The following is a 17,346-nucleotide window of genomic DNA, read 5'->3' as shown; positions in this document are numbered from 1 at the left end:
CACTGTGGGGTTGCAATATTTGGTTACTTTACTCTTGTACATGTTTTTTTCCAGACACTCAACTCAAATGACTGCATCTCAGACCCATGATGCCGAAAGGGTGTGTGGGATAAAGAATCGTCCTTAGAAAATGTCTTGAGAAACCCTTTGGATGCGAAATGTGATCACACATCTTTCCCAGTCAGACACTGACTGCACCACACAACGACCATGCAAGAAGTGCACACATTATGAGACATAATAACACGCATAAGCACACACACTAATTACAACACAACTAACGTTTGTGCCAAATATCAAACAAAATGGAGGAACAACAACAGCAACAAAATCACAGAGTCAAACAAATGCACACACCAAATGAATGGATGGACAAAAATGAGAAGCACACAGCAACCAAACAATGCCTACGACGGCATCAATCAAAATCCATAAAGCGTGATTTATCCTTAGTTGTGCGTCGAAAAACGTGTGTGATCTTGCAGATCTGCTATTGTCATTGCGCAACTAAGCATTAATCAGCCTTAAGAGAACGGAAGGGTGGCCGGACAACCCACACACAGGCAGCACACGCGCGCACACACACACACACACACACACACACACACACACACACACACACACACACACACACACGCGGATTAAAGTTTTCAGTCGCCACGATTGATTTCAGTCATTTGGATTCAATAGAAGTCAGCATATGTATTCTATAGAAATGTGTCCTGCACCAAAAATAGGTTATTAGTTATTTCAGTCTTCCAGAAAACCCTATGATCTCAGATATTTCATAACCGCGATCGTTAACGCCTCAGTGTGCAATTTCTTCAAATGGTTAGCTGTATGGGCTACCAAAACATCACACTTTGACAGATGTTAAGTGTGTAGGACACTGGTTCTCAAAGTGGGGTCCAGGGACCCCTAGGGCTCCTTGAGGGAGTTCCAGGAGGTCCCCAGATAAATTATAGTTAGGAACCAAATGGACCCTTATGGGTCTGTAACTCAGAGAGTGTAAAAATGGAAACGGGTCCATTTGGTTACATTTGTACACTCTCAGAGTTAAATTAACTTTGATTTTACAATATATATTGGGGGTCCCAAAGATAGAAATGCCATTACATGGGGGACCGTAGCCTAATTCAGGTCAAACCTGTGGTCCTTGAAATGAAAATGTTTGAAAATCACTGCTAGAGCCGTAAAAATCTTATGGGCGTCCTTGGCATATATTTTCAAATGGGGCAGGCTAATGAGTATCATTTTGGGGGTCCTTGACATGAAAAAAAAAAAATTGGTAACAAGACACATAGCTTTAGTGTGTGGTGGCTCCTTTCACGGCGTCTCATAAGTTACATATTAGGACTTGGCCAAGCAAAAATTTTCAGTCGTGAGATTTTATTTAGCTTTAATCCACACGCACGCACACGCGCACACACACACACACACACACACACACACACGCGGTGTCAGACCGCCCCACCCCCTGGCCCGACCCAGGACCTCCCAGCAGCACTATGGCTGGGGGGGGGGCAGAAGGGGGAGGGACTCACCGTGGGCGTGGTCAAGGAGGCCTGGCCAATCAGGAAGGAATTAGAGACGGACATGCTGAGCCCGCTGAGCCCAGAGCCCGCCACCTCCTCCATGGCCGTCGCTACGGACGGCTGGAGGTGGCAGGAGAGAGAGGAGGAGGAGGAGGAGGAGGGGGAGGAGGAGTGGGAGGCCTGAGGGGAGGAGGAAGAGTGGAGAGACAAAGAAGAGAACGAAAGACAAGAAGAGAAAAGGGGACGTGAATAAATGGGTGTAAGGAGAGTGGAGAGTGAAAACCAATGTGTTAAAAAGGAAAACAAGGGAGGAAAGAAAGAGAAAACATGACAGTTGATTATAATAAATAAGCAGAGAGATTAATTATAGCATATTATATGTAATCAAAGTTGAGCAGAAGAGTATTGAAAATCTGGAGATGACCACAGTAGCGCGCGAGAGAGAGAGTAAGAGAGGAGAGAGAGAGAGGAATCAGTCTATTGGTAACAAAAGAGCAGAAAAGAGTGACTGAATGTGAATTAATTGCAACCGAAGGTCGCATTTACGATGAAATCCTGCGTCTCGCGTCAGTCACACCACCGTATATGGTTGCCAATCCATCATGCCTTGTGAGTTGTGACATCACGTGACATCATGAAGACCCTTAGATCTCCATATATGGATCTGCCCTCGTGACATCACATGACATCATGGAGACCCTTAACGCCTCCATATGGTCACGCCTAATGACATCACGCCTCGTGACACGCCACGCCACCAAATGTAAAATCAGCCATTACAACAGCATCAAGGCCCGACAAAACACTTTAAAAATAGACTAAATCAAATCAAATTACTCGACTAAAATCTTATTTAGTCGATAAAAAGTGACTAAAACTAAATAAAAACTATTCAAAGTTAAACACTGCTTCAGAGGAATGAGGCCATCTACAACTGGCTCTAAACACGGACAACATTATCCGTTCCATTTTTACCGTTAACTTAAGTCTGATTTATACTTGCCAAATATAGCAGATCTATAAGCTCGCAACACTTTGAACCACGACGCATTGTGAGCGTGTAGATCTGACGTTTTAGGCACGGTACACTGGCACGAAACAAAATATAAAATCAGGCTTTCATTTATCCACCACTGCGGACCAAACGTCTTTATTTTTCTGCAAAGCTGTGTAAAGTCCCCAAAGCATGCAAGCCTGGAACATGGGTTCACACGGGAGGCAAACAGGCTTATTCCACTGGGCCACTAGACATCAAGCCCAAAACATGAGGCCAGATTAGGCTTCACAGCAGGAACCGCAACAAACACACACACACACACACACACACACACACACACACACACACAGTGTCTCTCACACACACTCACACACACACACACACACACACACACACACACACACACACCAAGACCCGCCAAATTTTTATTCGACTAAATCAACTGTAGATTTAGTAGACTAAAATCTTACATTCTTTAGTCGACTAAAACTAGACATAACACTAAAACATTCCCATTTCCCGGTGACTAAAATGTGATTAAAACTAAATTAAAACTAGAGACTATGACTAAAACTAAAATCTAAAATTGCTGTCAATGCCTTTAAGCCTCTAAAAATGTGATATAGTTTTTATGAAGGAAGAAGAGAGCCTAAACAACTTTGTAGGCCTATTGTTTTTCTTATCAACTGTTTTCGTATTCATATAAACATCTGGTAGACCTGATTACAAGGATGTGGTCAAGAAAGAAACTGCCTGGGGGCAGTGTGTAGTAACGTCTGTGTCTCTCTGTGTGATCACTTTTCATCTGCAGCGGAAGAGCTGCAGTGCAATAGTCCCTCCATGACCTCTGCTGACACAAGCTCGGGTGAATCAACACTTTTCCCATCGTCTCTGATGCTATACCGGTATGCTTTTTCTCTGAGCGCCAGCGTTAGTATGTTAGGTCAGAGAGCAATGGAATGTTGCATTGATTTCATCAGGCAATCACAGATCACTAGACTGAAATAGCCCCCAAGTTACTTGTGTACACTTGTGTGTGAGGGACATCGTCTGCCAGTTGGCAGTGGCAATGCACCAAAGTACCTATTATTGATGTATTTGTCAGGATGGCATGTCAATGTCAAATATAGATCTTTAGTAACAAAAAAGAATCTGTTCAGGTATCAAAGTGCAAACAGACAATGTTTTCTTTGGCCCAGAAAACATGACTATGGTAACAACAATTTAGCGTCTGCTAAAACCCTAAATCGCCTGGGTCATAAAAAGCAAATTTACCGTACATTTAGTCAGCCTATAGCACGGCTCCATAATGGTCTCATGCTCACCGTTATTGGCCCCATGATTGAACGAATCTGACCACCATCTGACCTCATCACCTCCCCTAGCCGGATGGCCTCATCAACGGATCTCTTTCCATCCATTGAGCGCCTGTCAGACGGCTGTCTCAATTAACCTAGCCACAGACTCTCTGATGAAGATACGCGTACTGGATCAGATGCAGGGCTGATAACGGCTAGCCTTATCTCTCAGTGACAGCCACGCAAGCACACCCCCCCCCCCCCCCACACACACACACACACACACACACACACAGGTGTCTGCTGCTGTGCCACAGAAAAGGGTGAGGGAGAGAGATAGAGAGAGACTCTTGGAGAATAGGGGCTCTAGGAGGTGAGAGAGATAACAAGATAGGCGGAGGCTCAAGGGAGAATTGATGAGGATTACCGCTGGAATGCAGTTTAGCTCATGAACGCAATCGGCTCCTCTTTCCCACGTTAATTGAGCCATGGTGACCAAATGGTGACCAAATGGTGCACCAACCTTTCTTTATTTCTTTATAATGCTTAGTTAAAACACCAAAAGGGGTTCCCGTCCAGAATGGGCTAGAGAGTGGATGAGTAGCGACAGCCCCGCCCCCTGCTATTCACTTCAATGGAAGTTGCTCAGTGGCGTTTTGAAGGACCCGAAAGACTGAGGAAGTCCTCCGGGTAGTACCCCTTCAAGCGTTGATATGATTGGTTGGCGCCTAATGATAGTATCCTGGAAACCAGACAAATCTGCCACAGGAATAGAACATTCCCTGGGAAAATTGGTCTGGCACTCCTCAAGTTTGAATTACATTTCACTCACTCCAGAGTTGTGGGTGACCAATAAGAGCAGCCCATTATTCTGAGTCTTTTTTGCTGTGACGTTGGAGTCTGTATTGTAACCCCGCCCCTTTGGAAATAAATCTTCCACACCGAAGTTATACTAGACTAATATCACTGCGTAGATACAGTATTACTCTGGCCATTCCAGGCTACTATGATAGTACTCCCTCGCGCTGTTCTTGTGGTACCTCGACTAAGTCACGAAATTCATTCATAAATTTAACCTGGGCCCGGGCCCGCCTGCACTGCCAGTTTTGACCACTTACGGGTGGTGGCTTCAACGTTGCCCAGACGTTTATGGGCAATGATTACAGTTCTCAACGCCAGCTCTGCACGTCAGAATTGATTTGATATTATATATCGAGTTAGCTAGTCTTACTTAATCACATCAACGTACTTCATGAAAGTCTTGGTTTGGACATCTGAAGAGCAACGCCAAGGTTGCGTGGAGACAGAGACAATGTTATGTATGCATGTGTAGCTGTTTCTTACCAATTGCCTCTGTTTGGGGGGCAGAGCTGGAGGCAACACGGGCTCATGGACCGAGTCAGTACTGCTGAAGGAGTCGTTGAAGCCGTAGACCTCTTGAAAGCGCTTGTTCCGCTGCTCGTAAATGCTCTCGCTCTGTGGCGTCTGGTAGAACACGGAGGGCTGTGGTTCCGAGTAGTCCTCCACAAACGCCATGTACTTGAGGACTTGGAAGGAGAGATTAGAGGTCATCGTTGTTATTCACGGCTGTGGCCATCTCACATTCTCATTATTTTCATAAATGAATGACCTTCTTCGCATGAGAGTCACGAACGACAAAGCTCTGTGCTATTTTTACCATTGTAGAAACCTTTTTGAAAACTTTCACCTATAGTGACAGAATGGGGACACCAACCCAGGTCTGTGGGTCGTCTAAATATTTAACGGGAGGGACTTCATGAAAAGTTATTAAGAAGAGATAACTAAATGATTTAGGACGGCCGTAGTGTGTAGGGAGGCTGTCTGCTAACCAGAAGGTCTGGTTACCGATTAGCAGTGTTGATTTTTGTTGTCATTTCACACTTTATTGCATGCTGAAAATAGCAGATCTACAAGCCCCCAAGCTTGTTGTGAGCTTGTAGATCGGCTATTTTCAGTGAAAAGTGTAAAATCAGACATTACGGGCGGGCCTTACATCAAGGCCCGCCAAAATACAGTTTAGTCAACTAAATCAACCGTAGATTTAGTTTATGAAAGTCTTGTGATATTTAGTCGACTAAAACATTCCAGGTGACTAAAATGTCACTAAAACTAAATGAAAACTATTCACGAGACTATGACTAAAACTAAAATCTAAATTTGCTGTCAAAATAAACACTGGCTGGTCGAAGTGTCCCTGAGCAAGAGCAAGGCAGTTAACCACCAACTGCTACCCCCTCTCTGAGTGCTCAGTCTAACCATCTGAGCAACAGGCAGTTAACCACCAACTGCTACCCCCTCTCTGAGTGCTCAGTCTAACCATTTGAGCAACATGCAGTTAACCACCAACTGCTACCCCCTCTCTGAGTGCTCAGTCTAACCATCTGAGCAACAGGCAGTTAACCACCAACTGCTACCCCCTCTCTGAGTGCTCAGTCTAACCATTTGAGCAACAGGCAGTTAACCACCAACTGCTACCCCCTCTCTGAGTGCTCAGTCTAACCATTTGAGCAACATGCAGTTAACCACCAACTGCTACCCCCTCTCTGAGTGCTCAGTCTAACCATCTGAGCAACCATCAGCCGGGTGGACCGTCAGCCCCGTGTAATGTAACGTAACGGTAATCCAATCCAATAAATTAAATACATAAAATAAGTGCATTGGATCCATTGGAAGACATTTCCTGAAAAGTAAGCGGTTTTTGGACATCATCGTCATTTTTCGACCGTGGTCGAGATCATGGACAGGACATACAAGGATTCCGCTCGACAGCTACAGTGGTGTTTCCTTCTCCTGGTTACAGTAGTGAAGAGGAAATGATATAATAGGCGTGTCAGGAAATGACATAATGGGGTGTGTCAGGAAATGACCAAAATGCTGCCCTCCGTAGCCCTGTAGCTGGAGCTACATTGTGGTGTATATCCTGGAGTCCACTTCCTGTCCCTGTTCAAAAGATTACGATTCCTTTTGACATTTCCTACATCGGAATGAATTGGCTGTTGCAAGTGTTGCCGTCACCCTGCTGTCACTCCCTAACGTTTCTTCCCTTAATTAGTCTAGTCTTCCCTTCCTGTCTCAGTGTTCTTTTAAGGCCATGTTGAGACTGGCAGCCAAAATCTGATCGTTGGCCTATACACGATGGAACCACATCGGTTTGATCAAGTCTGCATTAAATAAAAGATGGAAAGAAATTGATTTTTGCTAATCAGATTTGAACAACATTCATAGGTTGTTTAAAATGCAATTCAAATCTCATTTCCAAAGTTAAAGATGCGTCTCAGACCGGACACTTTTGGACACTGGAGCCTGATGCATGATGTCATTACCACAGCAACCAAATCCAATCTCGTCACTTGCAATAAGTAATGTGTTTTTTGTTTTTTTTTGCCTTTTCCTTGTTCCTCAATAACCGTCTCCATCGCCCCGCTGTCGTTCCAACTTACTGTGTTTGCTCTTTTTCTCTGGTAGTGGCGGGGGGCTACCAGGGAACTCCCCATTGTCACTGGCCATGTACTGGGCTACAAACACCCCGCCGTTTGCCTGGGGCATGGGCGAGAGCGAGGTGAAAAGGGGGAAAGGCGGCGTGGGGTGCAGCAGCTCCTCCTCCGACAAGTTGTCGTACTGCGAGGGGTAGCGCTCGTACAGAATCCGCGAGCCGCCGCCCTCGGAGAACGGCGACATCTGGGTGCTGCGGCGCTTCTTCTGCGGCAGGGCCGGGGGCGCGTGGATACGGGACGGGTGGTGTAACAACGGGTTCATTTGGTTGGGCTGGGGGCTCCAGTACTCTGGGGGATGCTGGGGAGCGGGGCTGAAACGGGGCTGTAGCGGGTGCTGTCCCGGGACCGGGGACGAGGACTCGCTGTGAGACTCCGGCAGCGGGCTCAGGCACCCGCCGACGGGGGCCGGCGGTAAGTGATCCCCGACCGACAAGTCCTGGTGGAGGAAGTCATAGTCTGGGTCGTAATTCTCCGTGTTGTCTGCGCGTGGGGGAGAAGGAGAGAGAGTACACGTGGATTATTAAAGCAAAATAAAATCTCACGACTAAAAAATGCTTTCTAGGGCAAAGTCCTAATATGTAATTTGTGAAACAAGCGTGAAAGGAGCCACCACACACTAGCGCCGTGTGTCCCAAGCTCTTAACGCAATATGTAAAATGATGATGTTTTGGTAGTCATACAGCTAACTAGCTGCAGAAATTGCAGATTGAGGCGTTAACGAAATATCTGAGATCATTAGGGTTTTCTGGAAGACTGAAATAACTAATAACCGAAAATAGGCCATCTACAAGCTTACAACACGTCGCGTTGCGACGTGTTGTAAGCTTGTACATGGCCTATTTTTGTTGCAGGACCCAATTTTACAATAGAAGACATGCTGACTTCTATGGAATCCAAATGACTGAAATCAGTTGTGGCGACTGAGAACTGTAATCAACATGAGTACAGGTTGAAGTATTCATAAATAAGAAGCTGTAATACTTTTGCTTTTAAGCGGTAGCACTGTTGTTACAGTACAGATGGTCAATAAAAAAAGAAAACTATATATAAATACAGTATTACATTTGTGACGATTGTTCACCGGCAATGGGTGCACGTGTACCGTATATGTTGTGTTTCATACCGAGGGTCTCACAGCTGGTGTTGCGAGAGCACTGACCGCTGTCCTGCTCCAGCGACGACAGCTGTTCGTCCGACTTGCTGAGTTTCCCCATGCTGCTGCAGGGGGACAGGCGGGGGGAGTCGCCCCCGTACGACTGGCTGCCTCCGGAGAAACGCCTCTGGAGGAAGTCCTGCTCGTAGTCCTGTGGCTGCACGCACACCCGCACGCACACACAAAATGGGAATCATTCTTTTTTTTTTTTTTTACCCATCGTTTGGCGGTTTGTTAGATTAGCTCTGGACTCGCACGCATGCACGCATGCAGACCGAGACACACTTATAGAAGGCCAGCCTCCTGCAGAGCCACGGCATATAAACATAAAAGCTTTAATCCACCCGTGCGTTGACTGACTCATTCAGTTTTTCCCCTCTGCGATACTATGTGCGACAGCATGACATGTCCAATATATTAGGTGGTGGTGACCCCCCCCCCCTCACCTGTCTGTGAACGCTGCATGGCAAGCTAGACCCCCGGCTCATCGGGGCGACCACAGCGACCCGGGTGGGCGATGGAGCCGACTGGCGCTTCTTAGGGGGCAGTGCTGGTGGAGGACTGGGTGACAAATAAACAGAACAGCTTCAATAACGGGAATGGCAGAAGTCGAGTTTTCAAAAAAGAATTGCGAACAGGAAGGAAAAAGCACACAGGAAAAAAAACACTTTGTCCAACATGTATGCACACACACACACACACACACACACACACACAAATGCATGTCTTATGAATACATGAACACAACATATCCAGGATATGTTCCTCCTTCCTGGAGGTATATAGGCGACAGTGAGATGTCAGTGAGGATGTCTCTTGTTAGCGTCTCAGCTTTAATATATATAAAGCTCTGCCTGCTTGTCAGACTTCCAGTGGATTAACACAGAGTTAAAATGGGACTCGGAGAGCATGATCGCAGGTCCCAGTTGAAACACTGGATGAAGCTGAATTCACACCAGCAGCGGAAGTGATTTCTACTGCTCCGTTATATCCTGGATGGGGGAGGATTTCTACTGCTCCGTTATATCCTGGATGGGGGAGGACAGGTGGATCAAGCCAGCACAGCTGCTGCTCGGCAGGCAGTGTTGATTTTGTCGACGAAAAATGTTCGTCAACTACCTTTTTTCACTGACAGAGACTAGTAGACAAGAGATCAAGTAGACCTAAAAGACAAGTCATTGTATGCTTGGTTGGATGCTGATCTACAAGCTCACAACGCACCGCGCTGTGAGCTTGTAGATCAGCTCACAACTCTGCCTCACCACACAGCCACAGCTGCAAAAGTTGAACTTTTCTCAACTTTTCCACTTTTTTGCTAGCTCCACCTCCTGCCACGCTGGGGGAAAGCAACGGGCGCTCCTCGTCATAGAGACTTTGAATTGAATCTCGACGCTTTCTCACAGCATGGAAGCAGCCGATAGAGCTGTTGGTGTGAATTCAGCGTAAGGTCAGTCACACATTCTCATGCACTGGACTGTTCTTTTGATTGGATGAGAAATGCTTCGGTAAACAACGGGATGGAGCAAACGCTTGGACAAATCAAACATGCAAGTCAAAGCCCTTTCATCCAATCCAGCAGGTTTATTATGGGAGGACTGGGGTGGGGGATGTTATAATGCCGAGTTAGGTTATGAACCTACGAGCTGACATACTTCTCCTTCTGTGTGAATCTCCTTTGGCCAGCATCAGCACTCAACTGTGCTCTGTTCCCCCCGAAATCCAAAGAGAAACCACAGATCAAACAAAACGGAGAGGGAGACAGAGCAGAACGAGTAAGAAAGGAAGAGACAGGCCACTAAACCAAACGCCTAAGAGTGAGTGTCAGGAGTTGAGGATTTTTGACTAGAGTCTAGAGGACATGAACTTGTGTATGAAAAGAAAGAAGAAAAAAAATAACCCCTCTTGCAGACATATCTACATCCTGAAACACAAACGGTATTATAATAATAATAAACAACAAGAAGATAAACATATTTTCAGGCACATTTCAGAAGCTCCCAACTTTCTGTTAAAAAAATAAATACAAACGTCCACATGGGAATGACATGGCTCCAATGTGGATCTCAGACTTCATGAGGCCAGCCAGTGACAGCAGTCGTCTTATCATGTCGGTCATTTACCACACATATGACTCCAAATTTGGGCAAGGTTTCAGAGCCCTTTTATTGACTATAAGTTATTTCAAAAAGTATAAAACATACGCGGAAAAAAATAAAGTGTTCATAAATTATGTTTGTCTGTGATCCGTTCAGAGGTTTGCAAAACCAGCTCTGGACACACACCATAAAAACCGAGACAATGAATGAATGTACGAATTAACGAATGAATGAAAGTGTGTCGTGAATAATATCAGAAGCCTGACATTCTTCTTATCTCAGTCCCTTCATCTAACAAGTTAAATGGAAGGAGACAATAAGGAAGCAGACTGCAGTGGAGGAGGTGGTGAGGTGATGAAGAGAAGAAGGCTCATCTCAGAATCGCCGATGTGTGCACATCACAGAGTGTGAAATGTGCACGAGCGACATGTAGTACGTCCATGTTCCTCACCTGAGCTCCGCCATTTTAGCTTCAGGAAGTGGCGGCTTGGGCGGGGCGACGTCCTCATCAGTTGCGTCGGAAGCAGCCTCTCCGGCGGGCGTGGCAGCAGGCGGAAGAGCCACCTTATTGGACGCCTCCGGCTCTTGGTCCGCCAAGGGTGGCGGCTCAGGTGTGCTACTACTGCAGACAAAATTGAAAGGCGTTGGTCGTCTGCATATTCGTCGACAATACTGTGACGAAAGATGTTCCGTCGACTACCTTTTTTCCGGAAACGAAATGAAAACTAAGCTATGATGACTAAAACTAAGACTAAATATATTGACACTTTCGTCAAGAAATAAAAAGTTAAAAACTAGAATAAATGTCCATTTACACTTGGTTGCATGCTGAAAATAGCAGATATACAAGCTCACAACGCGTCGCGTTGTGAGCATGTAGATCTGCTATTTCCAGCAAGTGTTAAATCAATCCGTTATATTTTCAGTCAGCGAAACCATCGCATGGTAAAATAGAATTTAGGCTTCAGTGAGGTGGTGTCAAAACTACCTAGGAGTATGTGTTCAAATACGAATCGATTAGCAAAGATGTTCGGTCTTGATGAAAAACAATGTGATACTGTGATTCCAATAATATGGATAGGGCAAAATTGTCTGCTGCCAGTCTGAACATAGCCTAATGTGTAATTGCCCTCACCTTTCAGCGGTGGTGGCAGGGGGTGCTGGTTTGTTTGGGGTGGTGGGTGACGGCTGCTCCTGTTTCTCTATGGTCAGTTTCACCAATTCCTGCTCATAGAAACAGACAACAGTGATGCCTCCGTTGGCTATACAGCAGTTGGCTATACAGTCATACAATAACAACAAACAGACAAAAGCCCTTCTTCTCCAAACAGACATAACCCCTTCTTCTCCATAGCCGAATGTTATTTGCACACAATGATAAAGGTAAAACAGGACATTTGAAATGTGCTTATTACGTGAAGACTTCCCCTTCCCCCTTGTCATTATGAGAAATTGTAAACTAAACAAGGAAGAGACTTAACTAAAAACTACAATAATCAAAAAAGTTGAGATATAACAGCAACAACATAATTGCAAGAGTCATTGAGCTGAAGTTGGTAATGCAAGCGTAATTATTATGCTTTTTAAGTCCTTTAAAAAAAAAAAAGAGGCCAGATGTATACATTTTGTCCGGCTACATTTTGACGAAAACTAAATAAACCCTAAGCTATGAGGACTAAACTATGACTAAATATATTGACAATTTCGTCAACAAATAAAAACTAGACTAAAATGTTAGGGAGGGACTAGTGGAAAAGAGATCCAGTTTTATGCTAGGTTGCATTCTGAAAATAGCGCTGCAACGTGTTGCAGATCTTGCAGATCGGCTATTTTCAGCATGCAACCAAAGTGTAAAGATCGGCCATCACAACTAAAATGTGACTGAAACTAAATTAAAAAAAAAAGACTGACTAACTAAAAATCAAAATGTTACCGTCAAAATCGTCATTGCAACAAGACTGACCTTGACCCCGTCCAGCACTGCTTTGATGACAGTAGTGACCGCCACCGCGTTCTCCTTGTCCTCCAGGTCGATACCGTCCAACATCACCTGGTCGGACCAGCGGATGAGGTTGGCAAGACTCTGGTACACGCGGTTGTGGCAGGAAGACAGCGCCGAACTGAAAACATTAAAAAAGGTAGCGTAAGTCATTTTCTTTGGTTAAAATAAGTGTGCTAGTAAAATCGCTTTATCGGCACATAATCTTCACATTATCTGTGGATGTAATCATGCCACAACCAACCAAACAAAATCAAAGACATATATTTCCAGGTGATTTAATCACTTTGGAAAGGTACGTATAAGCCAAGAAGGATTAAAAAGAACCTTTTGAGAATAGAATAGAATAGAATAGCAAAAACATACAAGAATGAAACCATATTAATCCATCCATACTACTGCATATCTATTATCTACCAAATATAACTCAATGATTAGAGCAGTCAGGGTTTAATCGCTCAAGCCTGACGCCAGCATACTATGACAAAAATAGCCGATCTACAAGCTTACAACACATCACTAAACAATGTGTTGTGAGCTTGGAGATCTGCTAATTTCACTGCACATTGTGTGCAAGACCGGCCTGTGACGTCACAGCATATACTGGCAGTCCTAGGCTGTCTTTCCTATAACGACATGCCCAAAGTAGGAACCCCAGGGTTAAATTCAGGAACTAGGTAGCTAGGGGGGTTGTAAAAAAGCTCGCCTATGATCATGCTCACTGTACACTTGTATCTGAACACGGAGGTGTGGTGCTGGCTGTAGTGAATGGAGTGTTCAAAGCCAACAACAAGGTGTGGCCCAGGCCAGTCCCAACACGCTGCCAGTGATTCACAGGCCTGCCAGCGTCTGCAGCTAAGGACTGTTGATTTTGTCAACTAAAACTATGACGAAAAATGTCTGCCGACTACCTTTTTCACTGACGAAAGCTAAAACGAAGGGGGAAAAAAATAAGCCACGATGACTAAAACTATGATTAAATATACTGACAATTTTGTCAACAGAAAAAAACTAGACTAAATTGTTAGGGAGGGACTAGATCATTTTATGTTTGGTTGCACTCGGGTTGTTGCATTCTGAAAATCTGAAAGATCTACGTACAAGCAAATAAGCTTGTAGATCTGCTATTTTCAGCCTGCAACCAAGCGTAAAATCTGCCATTACAACGCCTTTAAGGCCCACAAAAATGCATTCTTGTCGACAAAAAACAACTGTAGATTTAGTCATATGATCGTATGATATGATATATCGTATGATATTCAACACTAAAACATTTCAGATGACAAAAATATGACTAAAACTAAATTAAGTTTCATTACAAAGACTATGACTAAACTAAAATCTAAATTTGCTGCCAAACACAACACTGTAGCTAAGGAGGTTAGACTAACTAAGGCACGGTTTGTGGTACAGGCAGAGATTGTGGGAGCTGGAGAGGTTTGTCCGACCTAGAATGTCAAGTCAAGTCAATTTGATTTAGAAAGCACATAAAAAGCAAGCAGATGTAATCTGGGGGCTATGGGATTGCACCGTCATTATCGGGAGCCCTTCTGCCCTGCAGGAGCAGTCAGACTCTGGAAGTCAACGAGCAGTCCTAAGAGCTGAGGTAGGAGAGGCTCAAGACTTTAACTATTACACAAACATTCTCTGTCTCTTAATGGAGCGCGGCGGATAGCGTGTCGACCACATAATCACATCATCCCTGGTTCAGTTCCATCTGGAGACCCGCTCCATGCTTCCACCCCGTTCCTGCTCCATGTTTCTTCTGCCTCTCTACCGTCATCCTATTATAAATGCACCACGTCTCCATGTGTACGTCGACTGTAATGCACGTAACCCGAGAACCGTTCGCCCCCACCGACTTCGAATTCGACACACACACACGTTCCACACCCCCCCACACAGGGGGTGCAGTGCACGGCATCGAGTCCGTCGGATCGCCGATTGTTCCGGAACCAGCAGAAAAGCCTTTGCCCGGGCTCGGGACAGGGCCCAAATTAGCCAATTGATCACACCTGATCACCCCTAGGTCTCCACATATGGAGCTGGCCTGTTCTGACATCACAATGACGTTCTGACATCTGCAGGGCTTAAAGCCAAAAAGAATCCCAAGACTGAAAATAACTTTTTGCAAATCTGCACTGATCTCATTAAATAACCCCTCAGGGTTATTTAATGAGATGGAGTCAAATCCTCAGGACTGAAATCCGTCCCCAGGACTGAGAACTTTAAGCCCTGCATCTGCATAGACTCCATATTTGGGCATGCCTGACAAAGAACTCCATATATGGACATAATAGGGACACATACATAATAACTGGGTGGGGCATGCATTTCCAACTTGCATCGTTGTAAGTAGGCCAGTGCCCAACGGGCACCACGCTAGTTTCAAAATGACCCTGAAAGAAATAAACAATACTCAGGCTAAATAATTATGACTTAAGATCTTGTCGCGTGAAGATTGGTAACCACTGCGGGTTTAGTAAGTGGTGGTTCTAACTAATGCACATTATGTGTCAACATAAGAGTCTAAAAGAGAACAATGTAGTCGTGCCTCAAAGAAACTAGGATACAAGGTAAAAATCTAACCTAGCATCTGTCTAAACAAGCTATCGAAATAATATTCTTAAAAATCTGTTGTCAAGAAGAAACAAGTAACCAATATACAGTAAAGTATATCGACAAATATCCACAGTACACTCACAATCACAAGTATAGTATAGTTCACACACACACACACACACACACACACACACACACACACACACACACACACACACACACACACACACACACACACACACACACACACACACACACACACACACACACACACACACACACACACACACACACACATGTAGGGCAGGCTATAGGAAACATTTCCACAGGGTCCTGGTGCTAAAACTACATCGAACTAACGATCTAGGTCAATCAATTAAAACTAACGATATACACATGGATAGGGTAACATTTGACTCTGGGAGACTGAGATCAAATCCCCACTAGTGGGGCTGATGCCTATGAAAAGTGGGTAGCATCCATCCATCTAGTGGGGCTGATGCCTATGAAAAGTGGGTAGCATCCATCCATCTGCCCAGAAATACAAAAATGACCAACTGGCAGACAAATCCTTTTACCTCTGACCTCCGAGTGCATTGACTAGCAGAGCAAAAACACAAAGAGAAAGAGAGGGAGAGAGAGAGAGAGAAGTTTTAACACGTCTGTGTCTGACAGACATTCCAAGACCAGAGACACTCCAGTATAGTCTCCCACCACAGAGAGCTTAAAGTTTACCACAAAGTGGCAGCCAAGAAAACGGACCCATTCAATTACTTACTATAAATATATGCTGGGCATTCTGTCAAATTCCTTCTGATTACAAGAAGCTACACTGCTAATACAGTGCTATGTCAACAGAGTGACAAATGGACGTGATGTGTAATTCCTCAGCTATTCAGATTGTATAATGCCAGGATGCCTTTGGTTGGAGGGAGTCCTGGGGTGGCCTCCAGAGTGGGTACTGGATTTACTATAGCAGGGGTTTTCAACCAATGGTCCGGGGACCACCAGTGGTGAGTGGGCCTTGAGGGGGTTCCAGGTGGTCCCCAGCTAAATGTTGTAGAGTTGGTAACCAAATGGACCCCTGAGAGCGTAAAATGAAAGCAAATGAACTCGCCCGGGTCCATTTGGTTTCATTTGACGCTCTCAAAGAGTTACATTATTGTTAAACATCTGTATTACTTAATTTACAAGAAGTCTACACAATTCAACGTTTGCCAGTTATCACACCTAATGGTACCAACTGAATACAGAATGGAATTGTGGAGAACATCTTATCCAACAACAAAATATTCTACGTTTTGGGTCCGAGAGGCTAAATGTCATCAAATGGTGGTCCGTGGCTCAAATACTGAATAAATAATGGACCTTGACATGTAAAGGGTTAAAAACCACTGTATTATAGGCTAGCATAACATTCTAGTTGTAATAAGTTCTCCGTGCTGTACAGTTAATACATGAAAGGAATCAAGAAGCAGTCATGAGAAGAAGAAGAGAAATAAGAGCAATCTTGATACACATTAAATCCCTAATTTAAAAACATTGAGGGAATGAAAAAGAATTACTGCCTCATATAGCTTTGAAGAGGAAACTTTACAGCTACCGCAAAATACTATAAATCCCCTTTTTTGGGGGGAAGACATGAGGATCAAACATAGGACAAAAATATCCATTCCACTTACACATAAGCTATCTAAAAATGTAATGGGTGGAAAAAAGATGCCATGAGATTCACGTAAGTTATAGAAGGATATTTTTTAAACGTGTGCGAAAAGAAATTAGAGGAGGTACTTCTATGGCCCACAAGACATTTGACATTGATAGGTCCGGCGGTTTTGCGATATCGCGCGCACACACACACACACACACACACACACACACACACACACACACACACACACACACACACACACACACACACACACACACACACACACAGTCACACACACACACACACACACACACACACACACACACACACACACACACACACACACATTGTGTTGATTTGTTCGAAGCCAAAAACGAAGCCATGATGACTAAAACTAAGACTAAATATATAAAACTAGACTAAAGCATTAACGACAAGTGGACAAGAGATCCAGTTTGGAACTACACTTGGTTGCATGATGAAAATAGCCGATTTACAAGGTCACAACTCACAACGTGTTGCAGTGCGACGCGTTGTGAG

The 17,346-nt window shown here is 44.5% G+C and overlaps 1 protein-coding gene across 6 annotated transcripts in view; it reads right to left on the bottom strand.

The window, feature by feature from the left end:
* Positions 1-17,346, bottom strand: part of rapgef1b (Rap guanine nucleotide exchange factor (GEF) 1b) — a 66,098-nt gene that overhangs the window by 20,013 nt on the left and 28,739 nt on the right. For 2 of the 6 annotated variants that reach the window (XM_080756408.1, XM_080756410.1), the window contains exons 4-11: positions 12,558-12,714; positions 11,730-11,818; positions 11,046-11,216; positions 10,151-10,201; positions 8,945-9,059; positions 8,469-8,655; positions 7,292-7,825; positions 5,175-5,377 (exon numbers count right to left, since the gene is read on the bottom strand). In XM_080756408.1, the coding sequence (XP_080612534.1) occupies positions 5,175-5,377; positions 7,292-7,825; positions 8,469-8,655; positions 8,945-9,059; positions 10,151-10,201; positions 11,046-11,216; positions 11,730-11,818; positions 12,558-12,714 (1,507 nt within the window). Of the gene's footprint in view, positions 1-1,544; positions 1,716-5,174; positions 5,378-7,291; positions 7,826-8,468; positions 8,656-8,944; positions 9,060-10,150; positions 10,202-11,045; positions 11,217-11,729; positions 11,819-12,557; positions 12,715-17,346 lie in introns of all 6 variants that reach the window. The other 4 variants (XM_080756405.1, XM_080756406.1, XM_080756407.1 and 1 more) reach the window with 4 other exon arrangements.

Source organism: Protomyctophum bolini, assembly GCF_963924005.1.
Source record: "Protomyctophum bolini genome assembly, chromosome: 22".
NCBI lineage: Eukaryota > Metazoa > Chordata > Actinopteri > Myctophiformes > Myctophidae > Protomyctophum > Protomyctophum bolini.
The sequence above is the reverse complement of the archived record's forward strand: the minus strand, read 5'-3'. Positions and strand labels throughout refer to the sequence as shown.